Genomic DNA, 18,264 nt, shown 5'->3' on the forward strand with positions numbered 1-18,264 from the left:
GGAGGCAAGAAGGCAGTGGGATGGTATGTTTTAAGGGCTGAAAGCAAAAATTGCCAACCAGGATTTCATTGTTCTGCAAAATTATCTTTAAAAATCAAGGCAGGATTAAGATATTCCTAGATAAACAAAAGCTGAGGCACTTTGTCACCACTAGACTGGCCCTACAAGAAATACAAAAGGAAGTTCTGCAGATTGAAAGGAAAGGACACTAGACAATTGACTGAAGTCACATGAAGAAATAAAATTCTCCAATAAAGGTAATGATATGGATAACTATAAATACCAGTACTGTTATGATTTTGATTTGTAGCTGCACTTTTTACTTCCTGAAGGATCTAAAAGGGAAATGCATAAAATGTTGTGATAAATCAGTGGTTTTAGACTCAATGTATAAATATGTAATTTTCAACAAGAATTACATAAAGGTGGGGAGATGAAGGGGTTTAGGAATATAGTTTATGTATGCTATTGGAGATAAGTTGGTATCAAAACTGATGAGATTGTTTTAGATTTAGGATGTTAAATTTAAGCCCCATGGTAACCATGAAGAAAATATCACAGAATATGACAACTCATAGAGACAGAAATTAAGAGTATGTGTTACAAAGGGGTAGGGGGTAGGAATTAATTAATTGATGGGGAGTTAATACAAAATGAATATGGGGCTTTTATATGGGGTGAAGGGTAAGTTCTAGTCATGGATGGTTGTGAAGGTAGTGTAACACTGTGAATGTGATCCCACTGAATGGTATTCTTTTGGGGGGGAGTTTGTTGAGATGGTGTTTTAGTTTTTCAAAGGGCTGCTGATGCATATTACCAGAAATGAGATGGCTTTTATAAAAGGGATTTATTTGGGGGTAAAAGCTTACATTTCCAAGGCCGTGCAAAGTCCAACTCAAGGCACCATAAGAGGTGCTGTCTTACCAAAGTCACCTGCCTCCTGGTGAAGCAAGATGGCTGCCCATCTCTGCGGAGGTCTCAGCCTTCTTCTCTGGGCTCACTGTCTCTTGGAGCCCAGCTCCCAGAGCTCAGCTGTGAGCAACCATGCATAGGTCTTGTCTCTTTCTTGTCTTCCTCTATCAGTCTTGACTGCTCTACTTTCTTCCCAAGTTCTGCTGCAAGCTATCAGTCAGATGGCTCATATCTCCCTGGGCCTCAGCTCTTTGAGCCTCTTGGGGGCTTCTCTCCTTGCAGCTCAGCTGCGGGTGAAATGAGTCCTTTCTCTTACATGATAGAATCAAATATGGTGGCTCTCTTTGATATAAGAGATATAATGTTGATATAAAACTTAAGTTTCTTGAACTTGATAACTGCACCTAAGGTGATTGCGTGAGTATCCTTATTTGTAGGAAATATCCATTGAAGTTTTAGTATTCAAGGAGTATGATGTGTGCAATCTGTTCTTGGGTATATGGAAAATAGGTAGGTACATATGTTGGTAGGTAGAATGGTATGACAAAATGACAAAATGTTAAAATTGGTGGATATGGGTATCTGGATATTTGAGTTCTCTGTATGGTATTTGTATTACTTTTGCAACTGTCTATAAGTCTTAAATTATTTCAAAATAAAAAGTTTAAAAAAAATCTATGATATTTAAACAAACAATTGTGTCCTTTTTTGTTTTGGTCTTGGAAGGATTTCTTATTTTCCTAAATCATACATACATCTTATACTGAAGGATTTCTTTGTGGAATGCTTATTAGTGCTAAGATTTGAATGTTATCACCATGTGGTAAAATGGAGTGATCTCTATTCATCCCACTGCTGTGAAAATTGGAATCTGTAATATGAAAATCTGTGCTCCAAATCCTGTCAACTGCTCTTTCGAAAAGCACATAGCCTTGAATGCTGATTTGGAATAACCTTCTCTTGAAATGAGTATCTTCTAAATTAATATAACTAAAAAGTATCTGTGAATATAGCTTGCTCTCCAGGTGACTTGTTTTGCCTAAGTTTAAATAAATGAACATATTAAAATTGTATTATTCTTTGTTCACAGAAATAAATTTATGCAAATCTAAGAAGCATTTCTTTTGTTTGTCTTTGTTTATATGACTTTCTGAATCTAATTCTCGGCATAATAATTTTTGGTAGTGTATAAAGCTTCGTTTGGTATGTTGTCCCTTAATTGTTAAAAAACAGTTCTTTTTATTTCTGGTAATTTATTTAATACATTGATGCAGTTAGTCACTCACTGGCAACTTTTCAAAGGAAATGGACCAGGATACCAACCCATTTGTTTTGGTGTACCAGCCCTTAGTGTTGTGTGTTTCAAGGATTTGCTAATCACCAGTTGGCAACTGATTTACAGGGCAGAAAGGCAGGACTCTTAAATGGCAGCCAATGACTCACAAGCAAGATAGAATGTGTACTGGCTTTAAAAGTATTGTCTCCTGGCACGCAGATCTTGTTGCCAGGGAAAAGAGGAGTTGATGATGCTAAAGAGTCCGTGTGCTACTTTCAGCATGTTTACCAGAGTTTGTCAGTGTTGTTCTTGACCCTTATTTTGTTTTAGCAGGTAGAGATCTGCTAAGTAAAATATATACTACCGCAGTTGAATATATACTACCCCAGTTAATATGCCTGTCTTTCTGTTCATCTGTCCATCATCCACCCAACCGTATATCCATCCATTATCCATCCATCCATCTTTCTATCTCATTCTGGATTTAAGCTGAATGGACTGGAATTAATCTCCAACAGCATTGTTTAGAATTAGGGTTGGCAAACTTTTCCTATAGAAGGACAGATAGCGACTATCTTAGGCCTGCAGTCTGTATACCAGCTCTGTTGCAACTATTCAGCCTTGCTGTTGTTGGGTGAAAGGAGTCATAGAGAATATGTAAATGAATGGGTATGACTGTGTTCCAATAAAACTTTTTTTCACAAAAATTTTACTTGCCGGCTGTTGCTTGTCTACCCTAGGTTTAGACAGTGGAAGTATCTGACTCAACACAGAGTTTGTGTGCTAATGAAAAACTTAAAAGATGCTATGCTTGTAAGTTTTCCAACACTGTTTTGTTTCAGATTTATTAGTCAGCTTAATACTTGTTTTCTGCTTAGAGATTTACCCTCAAAAGTAGTTATATAGGTTTTACCATTTTATTTTTCTTCTTTATTTAGTCATTGTGGCAGTTTGAGATTATTTATGAATTTCAAAAAGAGAACGTAGGTTTATAAACTAGTGTGTTCCTCTGGGTGTGGTAACCTTTTGATTGTATTAGATGCAGCTGAGATGTCTGATTAAATTAAGTTAAGATTAGGGCTTTGATTCAACCATGTCATTAGAGTATGACTCAGCATTGAGTCCCAGCCCCCCCGGGGGGCTGATAAAACAGACTGTCACGTGGAAGTAGATACACAGAGAAGCAGACACAGAGAAGAAGAACACAGAGGAAGGGAGACAGCTCATTAGACATGGCAGAGGTCCGGGGAAGAGAGATGAGCTTGAAAATCTACAGTTGACTTTGTGAAGAGAAAAGAGCAGCTGAGTTCGGAAAGAAATGAGCCCCGGGAAGAGAGATGAGTCTTTTGCCAGCCTAGAGCTGATATCAGAAGCTGGGACCGTGGAGCTTTAAGAGGAAGAAGAAATACTGAACCCTCACAGATATTGCCCAGCATCTTGCATCACACTTAGCAAATGACTTTGGGTGAGAAAGTACCTCTTATGTTACCTTGAGTTGTACTGTTTAGAACCTTGTGACTGTAAGCTTCTACCGTAAATAAATATCCTTTATTAAAGCCAACAGAGTTCTGGTACTTCGCATCAGCTGACTAATACAATCATATTTATCATTTAAAAAATAGTCCGCTCTCATGGGCACTGGTTATAGGAATGTTATTGGATTGGAAGTATACAAAAATACCAGTAGTAAAATCCTTTACCACATTACTGATAACAGTATCATTAAACCTGATAGTACTTGTAAGTATGATTTAAACAAACTATATTTTGACATGAAAACATGGCCAATATGTATTAAGTAAAGAAGATGTAGATTGTAGAAAGGTTCTGAACACAATGATTCAATTTGTAAAGAGAAAAAAAGATTTACATTTGTGTGTGCATATGGATACTTACATATTGCAAATACCTGAAAAAATACTTAATTGCGGTTCTTTACAAATGAACATTGTCAAGCAATTGAAAGCAACTCTGGCTAGTATAAGTAGAAAAGATTTGTTGAGTATAATAAATAGCTCACAGATCTCTGGATTGCTTGAGATCCAGGCTTAGAGGCCATATTTTTAATCCCATTGCATAACTGGTTCTAAAAGACCCCAGCAGTTGTCAGTGGGCGCTCAGTTTGAATCATTGATACCACTGAGCCAGATATTGGGTGTGCCTCCACTATCAACAGTACTCTGGAACAGATTCCAAACAGTTGCTCTTTTGTGTCATCAGATTTCAATACAGAGTTTGGTGTGTTACATTTGATTGGCCGAGTCCTGGTGTTAATGCCTTTGCTGCTAATGCCTTTGCTGCAAGAGAGGCCAAGAAAGTGTGTGGAACTCGCCTGAATATAGATGAAGGGCCCTTCCTCATAAGGTGGTAGATTTACTAAATATATGAAGAGGATTCAGGAGCTTAGATACCAGAAAGAATGAGATCCATCCACTTCTTTTTTTTTTATTTTATTTTAAAGATTTATTTATTTAATCCCCCCCCCCCAGTTGTCTGTTCTCTGTGTCTATTTGCTGCATCTTGTTTCTTTGTCCGCTTCTGTTGTCGTCTGCAGCACGGGAAGTGTGGGCGGCGTCATTCCTGGGCAGGCTGCACTTTCTTTCGCGCTGGGCGGCTCTCCTTATAGGGTGCACTCCTTGCACTTGGGGCTCCCCTACACGGGGGACACCCCTGCGTGGCAGGGCACTCCTTGCGCGCATCAGCACTGTGCATGGGCCAGCTCCACACGGGTCAAGGAGGCCCGGGGTTTGAACCGCGGACCTCCCCTGTGGTAGACGAATGCCCTAACCACTGGGCCAAGTCCGTTTCCCTCCATCCACTTCTGACACCCTTGAAATTGTTAACGTCAATTACTTTGGGGATGTGGAGTTGGAAGAGCTGATTGGGGAGCAGAGAAAACCTTTAACTTTTATTTGCTAATCTGTACTATTTGATTTTTTTTAAAAATGGATATAACAATGCCATTTTAAAATTATTTAAAATTGATGAAAGACCATGGGGAAAATGAAAGGGAAAAAAAGGGAAAAATTTTTCCCCAACATTTCCACTATTATCCTGCTCTCATGTAAGTATTCAAGGAGTCTTCCCAAAATAATTGGGTAATTTTGTCTACTCTCTACTCAATTTCCTTTGAAAATTCACATGATTTCCTCTAGGATTCAGTGAAGTCTATATTGTATATATTTGGTTGGGTGGATACATCATAAAACAGTTTTCTGGGTTATCAGTTGCTTACTCTTTTTGTTTTGTTGGAGCCAGTTTGTTTTTTTCTCTTTGAAATCTATGAAAACTTAGTTTTCAAAGTATTTGACTTTGAAAATTAAGGTAGTGTCAGCTGCTGTAGTTGATGAGTATTCTTAGATGCAAGGTGCAAAAATAAAACGTGCTTTAAAATTTGGACCTACTATGTGTTTTTTTCCCCCTCCATAAACTTATTCCTTGATAGAAAACTTTCTGAGAGCTTATTTCATTCTAACTAGTTTTATCAGATCTATTTAAAAAATCATACATTTGTTACTTTTGGAACAGTTTTAGATTTACAGATGAATTACAAAGATAGTAGCACAGAGAGTTCTTACATACACTACACCCAGGTTCCCCTATTATTGACATTTTACATTAGTATAGTACATTTGTTATTAATTAATTAATCAATATTTATCCATTATGTTGCCTAAAGTCCATACTTTATTCAGATTTCCTTAGATCTTACTTAAAGTCCTTATTTTTTGTTCCAGGATAGCAGATATGTTTTATACACTTGCACTGTGCTTATTCATCTGTATAATAATGCCATGACACTGTATAACAAATACTATATCTTTTAGGAGTAACTTTTAGAATTGGGGGAAGAACAAATAAAATAAAGCTACAGTGAAGTTCTTAATATTCTTTTATGCACAAATGTTACATGAGAAAAAAATAATTAACCTTTCATTTTTCTTCTTGTTATGTATTTAGTGGAACAGGTTCCTGTAGAACCATACTACATCCCACTGTCCCAGGCTGAAGTCATACAGGAAGGGAGTGATGTTACTCTAGTTGCCTGGGGCACTCAGGTCAGTAGCATTTATCCCAATTGTTAATGTTCACATTATCCTTGGAAGCTCTCACTTTTTAACCATGATACTCTGCTGAAGAATTGAAAATGATGTTTTCTTTATTTCTCAAAGGAACTCTGCTTAGCTTTTGTGCTACATATGCACCTGGTACTGATTTCTGATAAAGGGGGTGCCTAGTCAATCATATTAAAATATATAAGCATATGGTGAAGTCATTAAAAATATGTTGTGGGTTTAGAAACATGTATTCCTTATACATTTTACAAAAATGTATTCTTTACACTTTCTTTAGAAGCACTTATTACATATCCTCACTCCTTGTTGCTGCACTTACCTCACTATCTCCTTTTTAATCCCAGCTCCTGCCATCTCATGTGATTACTTTGTTGGCCAAGTAGACCCATCCAGGGGCTTCATCTCAGAATTCTGACTTGAAACACTATCTCTATTGATGTTAAAATTCAACTGTGTTTTCCAGGCAAACCCCTGTAGTCATTCTGTGTGTCTCTTCCCTTCCTGTTAGGTTCATGTGATCCGAGAGGTGGCCTCTATGGCACAGGAAAAGCTTGGTGTGTCTTGTGAAATCATTGACCTGAGGACTATAATACCTTGGGATGTAGATACAGTTTGCAAGGTATGAATATGATGTATCTTATCATTGAATGTGTGTCATTTCTTCCAAATCATGGGCCAAATTTATTGGATTATTTCTGAAGAATTGTTTTGAAATAAGGAGATCTGTGAAAATTTTTAACTGATTTAAAATTTTAAAATTTGCAGTATGAAAGGAATGTATGCCATGTAATGAGGTGATGCTAAAGGAAACAAATCACTTTAGGGTTTCTGTTTCTCCCTTAGTTCTCTCTGTTTAAAATATTACTAAACAGTGCCATTAATGCAGCTAGCTCAGGTTGAGTTGTGTGAGTATTGGAGTAGAGCAAATAAGGAATGTAGAGGTCACCTGTGTTTTAAAGGTTCTATTGGTTATGATCTGTATATCTTGGTTTAATTGAATCAGGTAAGTGGTTTAGCTGTATTTTCATTTGTCTTCTTTCCAAAAGAGATGGATGTGATTAATTAAAAATATAACTCTTTCTATGACCTTAATACTTGTGGTTCAGCTGTTATGTTGTATTTTTTCTGGCTGCTCTGATTTACATTTTCCTCTTGAGCTTTGGCATGACTGGACAGACCTAGTTCTTACTCTTGACAGAATTTATGTAGTCCCTTCTTAAGACTATAGTTTCATTTTCATTTATTTGTCTGCAGTTGATATCTTTCACATTAATATTTGAATAAATTAAAGTGCATTTATTCTCATATTGTTATATAAGGAAGGTGTTAAGCTTTTTTGTGTGTGTGATGGTCTTAACTAAAGTTCAAGATAACAAGTACATGTATTATGCTTTTTTCTTCCTGTACTACTACAGTACTGCTGAGTTCTAAGATGTAGGATATTTTACATTTACTATTTTTTAGAGCTTTGACATTATCATGATTTTCCTAGGCAGTTTCTTAGATTAGTTATATTAAAATAATATGCAGATTCTACTCCTATAAAGTATAACATAGATGTTTTCAAGTGAAGATTGTTTTATAACTTAGAAGATTTAAAATTCTGAGGGCTGCAGAGACCCACAGGTTCTATGGTCATGGCAGATGGAGTTCAGTGCCATGTCAGTTGGCCCTACTTTGGAGATTGTGTTTCTGTGTGATGGAGCTGGACTCAGATATGATCTTTGTTCACAAGCCTCTCCTGTTACTTTTACCGGAACTGTAGTTGGTGCTGGGGTTTAATATATAGCCAGGGGACCTGAATTTCTGGACTGACCATGTGATAGCCAGACCCTGAGCCTCAACAGACTTGCAATTACTACACTCTGGTTTATTGGACTTACCCCACTCAGCTAACATGGAGTTGAAGAAGGTCAACTACCACACCATGCGACCAAGAGTGCCTACAACTGAAAGCAGGAGGATTGTGTCCAGCATCCATGTGGAATCCAAGCCCCCTCTTGATATAGATGTGGGGTGGGCACAACCATTCCAAGGTCCACAGGATGGAGGAATAGAGTTTGGATTAGAGTGGACTTACTGATACTCTATTCATAAACTATTGTGAATAGTAATCGAAGAAAATGTGGTATTGGTGTGTAGAAAGTGGCCATGGTGGCTGCAGGGGGTAGGGAATGGGAGGAAGAGATGAGATGTGGAGGCGTTTTCGGGACTTGGAGTTGTCCTGGGTGATGCTGCAGGGACAGTTACCAGACATTGTATGTCCTCCCATGGACCACTGGGTGAAACGTGGGAGAATGTGGGTTATGATGTGGACCATTGACCATGAAGTGCAGCGGTGCTCAGAGATGTATTCACCAAATGTAATGAATGTCTCATGATGATTGAGGAGGTTGTTGTTATGAGGGGAAGAGTTGGTTGAGGGGGTGGGGGGTATATGGGGACCTCATATTTTTTGAATGTAATATTAAAAAAATAAAGAAAAACCAAAAAAAAGATTCGTTATAATAAATGCTTCTATTGATGTGCTGCTTGATACTAAGTGATTGACATGGTTATGAATTGTTTCAGCAGTATTCTCAGCCCTTATATTATTAGTTACCATAATTGGAACAGTTTTTCAGATTGAATTATTCGTAACTGCATGAACATAATAATTTGATGCTTTTTGCTGGCATTGTCAAACCAATCCAGACACTGGGTTTTCTTCCAAATAGTTAAATGTTACAGAGTATTGTTTAACTGGAACTGATAGTCTTTGTACCAGAGCAGGCTTCTTGTTTGCAACACCTATTGCCCACTTATTCTAGTGTTTGTATGAATTGTACTTCTGTGTGGAGATACGATGTTTTATCACGAGGCAGTTGGAGGTAGTAATATTTGGTCAGGGCAAGGACTTTTAGAATTTACTTCACATATTTATATATTTTCTATGTACAGAGAAAGGGAGTTGTAACAGTTTATGTTAAAACACAAATATATTAACTCCACAAATTGATAACCATGAAATCGAAGAGAGGAGAGGTAAGGAAGAATGAAGAGGGAAATTATTTATATTGATGTCTTTATCAGTTTATGTATAGTTGTCTTTTATTTAATCTACTAGTTGCATTTTTGTATAATTCTGGAATGTAGTTCCAGTTTTTTTTAGGGCTCTTTTCTACTGAAAAAGATGAAAGAGGAGTTTAGAGACGTTTATAGTATGAGAAAGTGATGCATCATACCTCTGACTTTTAGCATCATTATTTTAGTTTTGTGTTGGGATGCGTTTATCATGGTTTTTTGTTTTTTTTTCTTTTCTTCTAGTTTATAGCCCTCTGGTTGTGACCGTGCGAGCCACATTGTCATTTCTTGATTACTTTGAGTCTATAAATCTTCATCACTGATGATGGTACATCTCCTGTATTCCTTTCATGTAGTAAAAGAGAAATAATTGGATACCTAGCTTTGTTCTAGGATTCAGATGTGATTTTTTAGAATGGGCACCCATTAGCTAAACATTCATATAAAAATGAGCTTTTTTTTTAATGCAGTTAAACCTTTCTCATTATTCTTTAGCAAGTCAACATTTTTATTTATCATTTCCTTTAGTTAGTATTTTTTCAGTTGTTTTTTTGTCTGATAACAAAATCAGATCTTTAAGCTGAATAAGTTATGTGTTAATATCAATATGTATTATATGAAATACCTAATCAAGAAAGGTAAAAAATTAAAGATAAAATTATTTCTTAAACACATACATAAGTATATTGTGCACAGTAAAATGTCCCTGGGACAGTTAAAGATGTGGTTAATGTAATTGGAATGTACTGTTTTGAAAACATAGCCATATTTTTAGTTTATAGCTTGAAGGATTGTTTGGAAGTTATAAACCTGTATAGTTGCTTGAGGACAGAGAAAGCAGCAGAGTTTTTTAATATTGCTCAGGGCTAGAGTGATACAATTAGAGAAATAACTGGGGCTAACAGCCACACCCAGTTTTTCCCCTCAATTTTGAACCCGCATGGAATGGGGTACTTAAGAGCTAAGTTGAAAGCCTCTTATAAACAGAATAAAAATTCCCCTGATTTGAGGTACTTAGAAGACCTACCCTGGGGCATGGTGGGCAAAGAGTTCTAAGAACATTAATAGATGAGAATTGTAAGCCCTGAAAGGAGTGATAAATTGACATTGATTATTTGTGCTGTTTTCTACTTCCGGGACCTGCCAATTTGTTTTGAACTAGAATCTGACAATCTAGGCACAGAGAATCCATGTTTTGTGGGCTTTAATGACAAAGTCGTAGACTTTAGGGGTCTTGAACACTCAGCTGGTCAGTCTCTCAAGATATTTGCCAAATATTAAAGCTGTGTACAGTGGGAGGCTGAAGAGCTAAGCTGAAAACTGAAAAGTCCAGCCATCCTTTGATGCTGAAGAGAGAGGTGCTCTCAGTTGAAAGCTGTGGAGTCAGATCTTTGATTAGAGACAGACCAAAAGTAGTCCAGATCTTTCCATTCCACAACACAGCCTTTACTCCTCCCAATTCCTTATTGGATTAATCTAATTTACCCTCTGCTGTATCTGTCCAGCAGAAGAACAGGTGTATCTTCCCATCATCTGGAACTTCTGTGAACCAGTGTTCAATTTACATTTACTAAGTATGTGAAGAGACAGGACTATTTGATCAATAACCAGAGAGAAAAAAAAGCAATAGAAGAAACACAAGTGATCCAGATACTGCGTTAGCAGACTAGAACTTTATGATCATGTTTTGGAATATAGAGAAACAAGAGATCATGTTTGGATAAAGAGGTAGGAGAGTGGAGAATTACCCTAGAGAATTGGGGAATATATATATATATATAGAAAAAAACAGAAAAGAGACTCAAATACATTTGGGATCCTGTCAAAAGGTCTATCATATATACAAGTTGAATTTCAGAGAGAAAAAAGAGCATTAGTTAGAAAAAATTTTGAAAGAAACAATTATGCAGCTTTCAGAACATCAACGGACATATTCAAGAAACTGTGAACCTCTAAGAAAGAGAAATTGAGAGAAATCATATCCATGTACATCCTGGTCAAACTGCTGATAATCAGAGATAAAAAGGAAATCTTAAAAGCAGCAAGAGAAAAATCATAGTAACCACAAGAGAGAGGAACAATAAAATTGCCAGCTGAATTTACTGTAGATGTGATGAAAGCCAGATGACAATGGGATGACATTTAAAAATTGTTGAATATGCCATCCTAGATTTTTATACCCAGGGAAAACATCCTTTTAAAATTATGATGAAATAAAAACAGTTTATTTCAAACATATTGGGAGAATTTGTCCCTGTCACATTTTCACAAAAAGAAATATTACAAGGGAATTCCACAGACAGAAGGATATGGATCCTAGAGGGAAATATGGAAATGAGGAGAGCATACGATAACTCTGTATTGATTGTACAAAGCAGAACTGATGATGTTTTGTGGAATTTAAGTCATATAAATTATATGTGGTGTTTTAAGTCAATTTGGAAATTGAAATATAAGACAATGGTACAGTAAACAGGTAAGGCTTATGTAGAGTTAAGATATTCTGTGGTTCTATGTAAAGATTATTAAGTATAACATTTTTATTAGATCATACGTCAGTCATGAATGTTGTATTCTCTAGAGCAACCACTGAATGAATAATGAAGGAATCCATATCCAGAAAGTTAATAAGGGAACTATATATTGATAAAAGTATTTGGCTAAATTAAAATGGAGGGAGGGAGGGAAAAAGGAATGTAGGAAGGGAGGAAGGATGAAGGGAGGAAAATATGTATAAAAGAATAGGTGGACAAACAGAATGGAGGAATAAAATATGGACTAGAGTGGATTTACTGATATTCTACTATAAAACTATTGTGACAAGTAATAGAAGAAATTTTAGCATTGAGGTGGAGAAAGTGGCCACAGTAGTTGCTGAGGGCAGGGAGAGGGTAGAAGAGATGTGATGTGGGGGTATTTTTGGGATTTTGAGTTGCCTTAATGATATTGCAGGGTCAGATGCTGGACTTTATATATCCTGCCATAACCCACTGAATGTAGTGGGGGAGAGTGCGAACTACAGGGTAAACTATCATCTGTGTAGTGCAGCAGCCCCCCAAAATGTGTTCACTGAGAGCGATGAGGATGCCACAATGATGAGGGAGGTTGTCGGTGTGGGAGGAATGGGATGGTGGGGTGGTGGGGTGGTGGGTATACAGGATCCTCTTATATTTTTTAGTGTAACAGGTTTTTTTTTGTTATGTATATATATTCAAAAAAACACAATTTACAAAAATGACGTGGTGGGGAATGGGTTATATGGGAACCTCTTATGTTTTTTGTTTTTTTAATGTTTAATGTAACATTCCTTGTGATCTATTAATTCAAAAAAATAAAAAAAAAATAGGTGGACCAATAGAAAATAGTATAGTAGATAAAAACTCAACTATATAAGTAATTAAATTGAAATGGATTAAATTATCCTAGAAAATACTAAGATTGCCTGACTTCACTTAAAAAACAACAAGCATATGAAGCTCAAAAGAGACCCACTTTAAACATAAGGACACAGAAAGGTTGAAAGTAATGGGATGGATAAAGAAAACTGATGTAGTTAAACTAATATCAAATAAAGCTTTAAGACAGTAAGCATTACTAGAAATAAAGAAGGATATTTCAAAGGCATTAATCCACATGAATGTATCACAATCCTAAATCTATTTTTTCAATATCATAGCTTCAAAATATATAAAACAACAACAAAAAACAAATAAAACAAAACACAAAAGTAAAAGAAGTAGGTATGCACAATCACAGTGGAAAACTTTGAGACATCCCTTTTATTTATTTATTTAATTTATTTCTAGCCCCCCTTGTTGTTTGCGCTCTCTGTGTCTGTTTGTTGTGTGCTCTTCTTCATTTTAGGAGGCACCGGGAACCGAGCCCAGCACCTACCATGTGGGAGGGAGGCACCTAATCGCTTGAGCTACCTTTGCTCCCTGCTTTGTTGTGCCTTTCATTATGTTCTCCTTCTTGTGTCTCTTGTTGTGTTATCTTGTTGCATCAGCTCACTGCACCAGCATGTTGTGTCAGCTTGCTGTTTTGCTCATCTTTTTTATTTTATTTTTTTAAAGATTTTATTTTTTATTTCTCTCCCCTTCCCCTTTGCCCCCCTCCCTCCAGTTGTCTGCTCTCTGTGTCCTTTCACTGTGTGTTCTTCTGTGACTGCTTCTGTCCTTATCAGCAGCACCGGGAATCTGTGTTTCTTTTTGTTGCGTCATCTTGCTGTATCAGCTCTGTGTGTGTGCGGCGCCATTCCTGGGCAGGCTGCACTTCTTTTCGTGCTGGGCGGCTCTCCTTATGGGGCGTGCTCCTTGCATGTGGGGCACCCCTATGTGGGGGACACCCCTGCGTGGCATGGCACTCCTTACGCACATCAGCACTGCTCATGGGCCAGCTCCACATGGGTCAAAGAGGCCCGTGGTTTGAATGGCGGACCTCCCATGTGGTAGTCAGACGCCCTATCCATTGGGCCAAGTCCGCTTCCCTGCTCATCTTTTCTAAGAGGCACCAGGTACCAAAACTGGACCTCTCATTTGGTAGGCTGGAGCTCCATTGCTTGAGCCACATCTGCTTCCTGAGACACCTCTTTTAAAGGTGATCAAACAAGCAGACAAGAACTCAGTAATATAGAGGAGATATTATATAGAAGATATAGAAGTAATATAACAACAGTTAATAAACTTACCCTAATTTGTCAAAATTGACCAAATTCTGAGCCATAAATAAAAACTTAACAAACTTCAAAAGTTTGAAATCATTCAGCACATGTTCTCTGATTTGCGATTCGGGCGGGGAAATCAACTCCCTGAGTTGCAATGCAGACTTAGCAAAGAGGGCAAAAGAGGAGGGTTGGATGGCAAATCCAGCAATTGGTCAGGTTCCCTGTCTCTGTGGTGGGCTGGGTCAGTTGGACAAACGTGTTTTCTTTCCAAGTTGCCCCGGACCAAATCTGTAGAAAACAAGAGAGGGTAGCAGCAACTAGTCCTTACAGGGTGGTCATGTAACCACCTACCATGGGAGACACTTTTCTCAGCTTATTTGTAGTAACTTATTGTATTAGGGTTCTCTAGGGAAACAGAACTGTTGGGAGTTATCTGTGAATAGTATGAGATTTTATGAAATTGTCTCACACAACCATGGGGATGCAGAAGTCTAAATTCAGTAGGGTAGGCTGCTAGGCAGGGACTCTGATGAAGGTCCTTGATGAGTTTCCCCATGAGATACTGATGTAGAGATAGGAATTCTCTCTGAATGCTGAAATCACTTCCCTTTTAAGGCCTTCAGCTGATTAGATGGGATGTTACTCACTGCTGATGGCAGTCTCCTCAGTTGATTGTAGATGTAACCAGCCATCTATGCAATCAACTCACAGGTGATTAGAGTCCATGACATGACCTTTTATTACAATTACAACCAGTCAGCATGGGTCTGGGTTTCAGAACCTGTAGCTTGAATGGAGATCCAGGCTCCAACAGTTCTGGGGCTGGGAGGCAGAAACAGCTACTTTTACCTCTTGCATGGCCTGCTCCTCTTCTGTTTCCCAGTGGAAAGTACCTGCTTTTCATGTTACCAGATCCAGTGGTGTGAAGGGGATACCAAGATGAGGAATATGCTAGTACCAGTATGAAAATAGCCCAACCAACTGCTGGGCCTCTTTTTTGGAGGTGGGTGACTTTAGGGACAGTAATTTGTCCTGTACCAGATCTGGCACTGGGCTTTGGCCCACATGCTCCCTAAGAAGTTGACCTGCTGGGCTAGGCCTTATAACTTTTTTGGATTTATGGCCCAATTGGACTGTCAAAACCCACTTAGGAATACGTACAATACCCAGTCACCAATACGTGTAATCCCTGCATGGTTTCCCCTCACTCTTGCCCACTAATGTGATGTCATCAATATAAAGGAGCATGTCATCAGTATAAAGGACCAAATGCTGATGGAGGCCATATTGGCTTCTGGGAGAGTTATAATATATGGGATTGCAGGTGCCAAAGGGGTTACTTGTACACTCAATAGCCAGTAGTCTATAGTCACCCACCATACTCCACTCACCTTTTTCCCTGGTCATGCTGGAATATCGTAGGTAGAGGTGGTGGAGTGGCAGTCACCCACTGGGGAGGTAGTATTGTTCTTATTGGACAAGGTGATGAGGAGATGGGAGTATTGGGGCTGCACAGTCCATCACTCACCCAACCATCGTGGCTAGAATTTGGGAGAGCAAATCCCCAAAATTGTCCTTGGGTTATGTAATGGTGCAGATTATCAGTCCCTATAATGTATTCCATGGTGGAAAGCACAGCTAGACCACAGGGGTGTCCAGGGGACCAAAGGACCAGCCAACAGGGTAGTAGTAACTTCCTGTCCCCATACCTGTGGGGAATGCCCAAAATCTCCCAATACTATTCGTTGTCTCTCCACTGTGCATCTTCTGGAATGGTGGTGGCCTAGGCACCTTTATCTAAAAATGCCATAAAGGTTCATTCACTGCCCAAAAATTGTATATGCACTGGGATGTATGGCCTTTGGATCCCTGGGGGTGGCTGTTGTCCTTGGCCCCACTGACCATTTTCAGGTTAGTGAGAACTGTGTAAAGAGCTCCCTCCCAGTGGTCAGACTCCTCATCTGGGGTCAAAAGGGAGAGGTGGGAGATTTTCAGGATCTTTCTCTTCTACCACCCAAATCTGGGGATTATGGGGTAGTGGTTGAGCAGGGACAGAATGTCCCTTGAGTCCATGGCCCGCTTTCTAGTTTGTATTTTTCCCAAAGTTCTTCATTGGGGATCTTGTCTATGAGTCCTTCAGAACATCTTACCTTAGTAAGAACTACTCTCATCTAAGCCTTCCCCGGAGTTACAACAGTGGTTAAATATTGTGGGCTTTACTAAATTTCCTGCCTAGATACAGATTACATTCAAATGAGTTAAAAGAAGCTGAACAAATGTAAGTCAATACTACGAAATGTTAATGTCAGACAAAAAAGCCATTGTACTAAGTAAAGGAGACCAGATACAAAGTACTACATATTGTATGATTCCATTTATATGAAATGTAAATATAAATCAATTTATAAAGATGAAATGAGGTTAATGATTATGTTCATCTAAGGATAATGCTAAGGGGTATGTGGTATCAGTCTGTGCCTGATCAAAGCACCTGCAGTTCCCTGGAGAGGCTGGCACAGTTCCCCCCAGCTTCTGCCCTGCTGTAGACAGTGCTGGAGTCCTGTCTGGGTGGAAAGAAGCAGATTCTACCATCACTGATTTTCAGGCAGTCCTGCTTCCCCTCCTGCTGAGGACAGAGTTAAATTGTGGGTGTGGACCTCTTTTGGACTTGGGCAGATTCAAACTTTAGCTGTTCTTAGGATTACACTTTAGCCAGCCAAATTTACTAATCGGTAGCTAAAGTTGGTGGCCAACCATCTCTTTCTCTCCTGTTTTTGGGAAATGGAACTTCAAAATCTAGCCACGGAATAGCTCCTAAGGTGGCTTGCTTTGCCATTGGAGGATGGACACCAGCCTCCTTAGTGTGGAGTGCTCTACTACTGCAACTTCACTGCAGGTGGGAGTCTCCTCCTTCCATTCTTTCAAGGATGTTGCAGGATGCTCTTCTGGTCTGTGTCTTCCAAACAGGTGCTGTAGATAGCTCTGTTTAGATTACTAACTGCCCTTTAACAAGCTGACTCTTTGAACACCTTCTCAGCCACCAAAATGCCTGAACCTCCTTGGAATCTTTTAAATTACTCTTTCTCTCATGTCCCACCTCCCCATATTCATCCAAAAGCAGATCCTGCTTTGCCTACACAAAAAATGCAAAATCTGACTACTCCTTCTACTGCTATTACCCTTGACCCTGGTCCAGATGATTAGCATTTCATTTCTCATCTGTGTTTTCTCTCAGCTTCTGACCTTTCCTTGCCATAAGCAGAGTTGATTGTTTAAAATAGGAGTCAGATCACACCCCTCCTATTCTCAAAGGCCTCAGTGGTTTCTCATTTAATTTGGTGTAAATAAAATTCCTTACCAAGGCCTACATAAATTTACTGATTGCCACATTCCTTACCCCACTGCCACCATCCATCCTTCAAGAAATGCTCTTTCCCCAAGTGCCCCCAGTGTTCACTCTGTTAGGTCATTACTCAGCACCTTTCCTTAACCATCTTCTTACTTAATATTGAGCCCCACCCTGGCTATCAAGTCTTTCACATTTCTTACATTTTCAATTAGCATGATCTAGCATATTATGCAATCTTACTCTTAACATTGTTTATCTTCCTCTGTTAAAAGGTAAGTTTTGTGAGGGCAGGGAATTTTGTCTGTTGGTTTACTGCTGAATTCTCATTACCTAAATGATGCCTAGCATAAGATTGGCATTGCTTGCTGAATTTATGAATGTCAGCAATAGAGAGATTGACAACATGCTTTGAAAATTTCTGTATTATTGTGATTTGTTGAATTTGGTGCTTTTTCTTATTGCTGGTGTATATACAAAAGTTTAAAAATGAACTCTAGAGTACTGCTTTATGAATTTACTAGTTTTTTCTAACTTGAACCATAATTTCAAGTTTAGTTTAACTTGGACCTTACACTTAGTTTTTAAATTTTTTTTAAGTTGTCCATTTTTCATAATGGTATTAGAAATTACTCATTTTGTTATGGAAGCAGAGAGATTCAGTGATCACATATTGATGACTAGGACTCAGGAATATTCTTGAGAAGGAAAATTTTATTATGACCAGCTAGGCCTGGGGTCTCTTGTCCAAAAAGCCGAGCCCTGAATGGATTTCTGGGTCCCTTTTACAAAGAGGATGTAGGAGCCAGGAGTCAAATGAAAAAAGGACTTTTCTTTGTTAGTTTCTTAGAGTTTTAAGTGTTGGTCTGATTACCAGATAGGTTTTGAATTAACATATCCGCCACATTCTAGGTAAGCTTGAATTAAC

General features: G+C 38.4%; 1 protein-coding gene across 4 annotated transcripts in view; it reads left to right on the top strand.

The window, feature by feature from the left end:
* Nucleotides 1-18,264, top strand: part of BCKDHB (branched chain keto acid dehydrogenase E1 subunit beta) — a 355,891-nt gene that overhangs the window by 101,329 nt on the left and 236,298 nt on the right. For all 4 annotated transcript variants that reach the window (XR_009187969.2, XR_009187968.2, XM_004450575.5 and 1 more), the window contains exons 7-8: nucleotides 6,149-6,246; nucleotides 6,773-6,883. Coding sequence is in view for 2 of the 4 variants with exons in the window: in XM_004450575.5 (XP_004450632.1) it covers nucleotides 6,149-6,246; nucleotides 6,773-6,883 (209 nt within the window). In the remaining 2 variants the exon portion in view is untranslated. The remainder of the gene's footprint in view (nucleotides 1-6,148; nucleotides 6,247-6,772; nucleotides 6,884-18,264) is intronic.

The sequence above is a fragment of the Dasypus novemcinctus genome, chromosome 11 (assembly GCF_030445035.2).
Source record: "Dasypus novemcinctus isolate mDasNov1 chromosome 11, mDasNov1.1.hap2, whole genome shotgun sequence".
Lineage (NCBI taxonomy): Eukaryota > Metazoa > Chordata > Mammalia > Cingulata > Dasypodidae > Dasypus > Dasypus novemcinctus.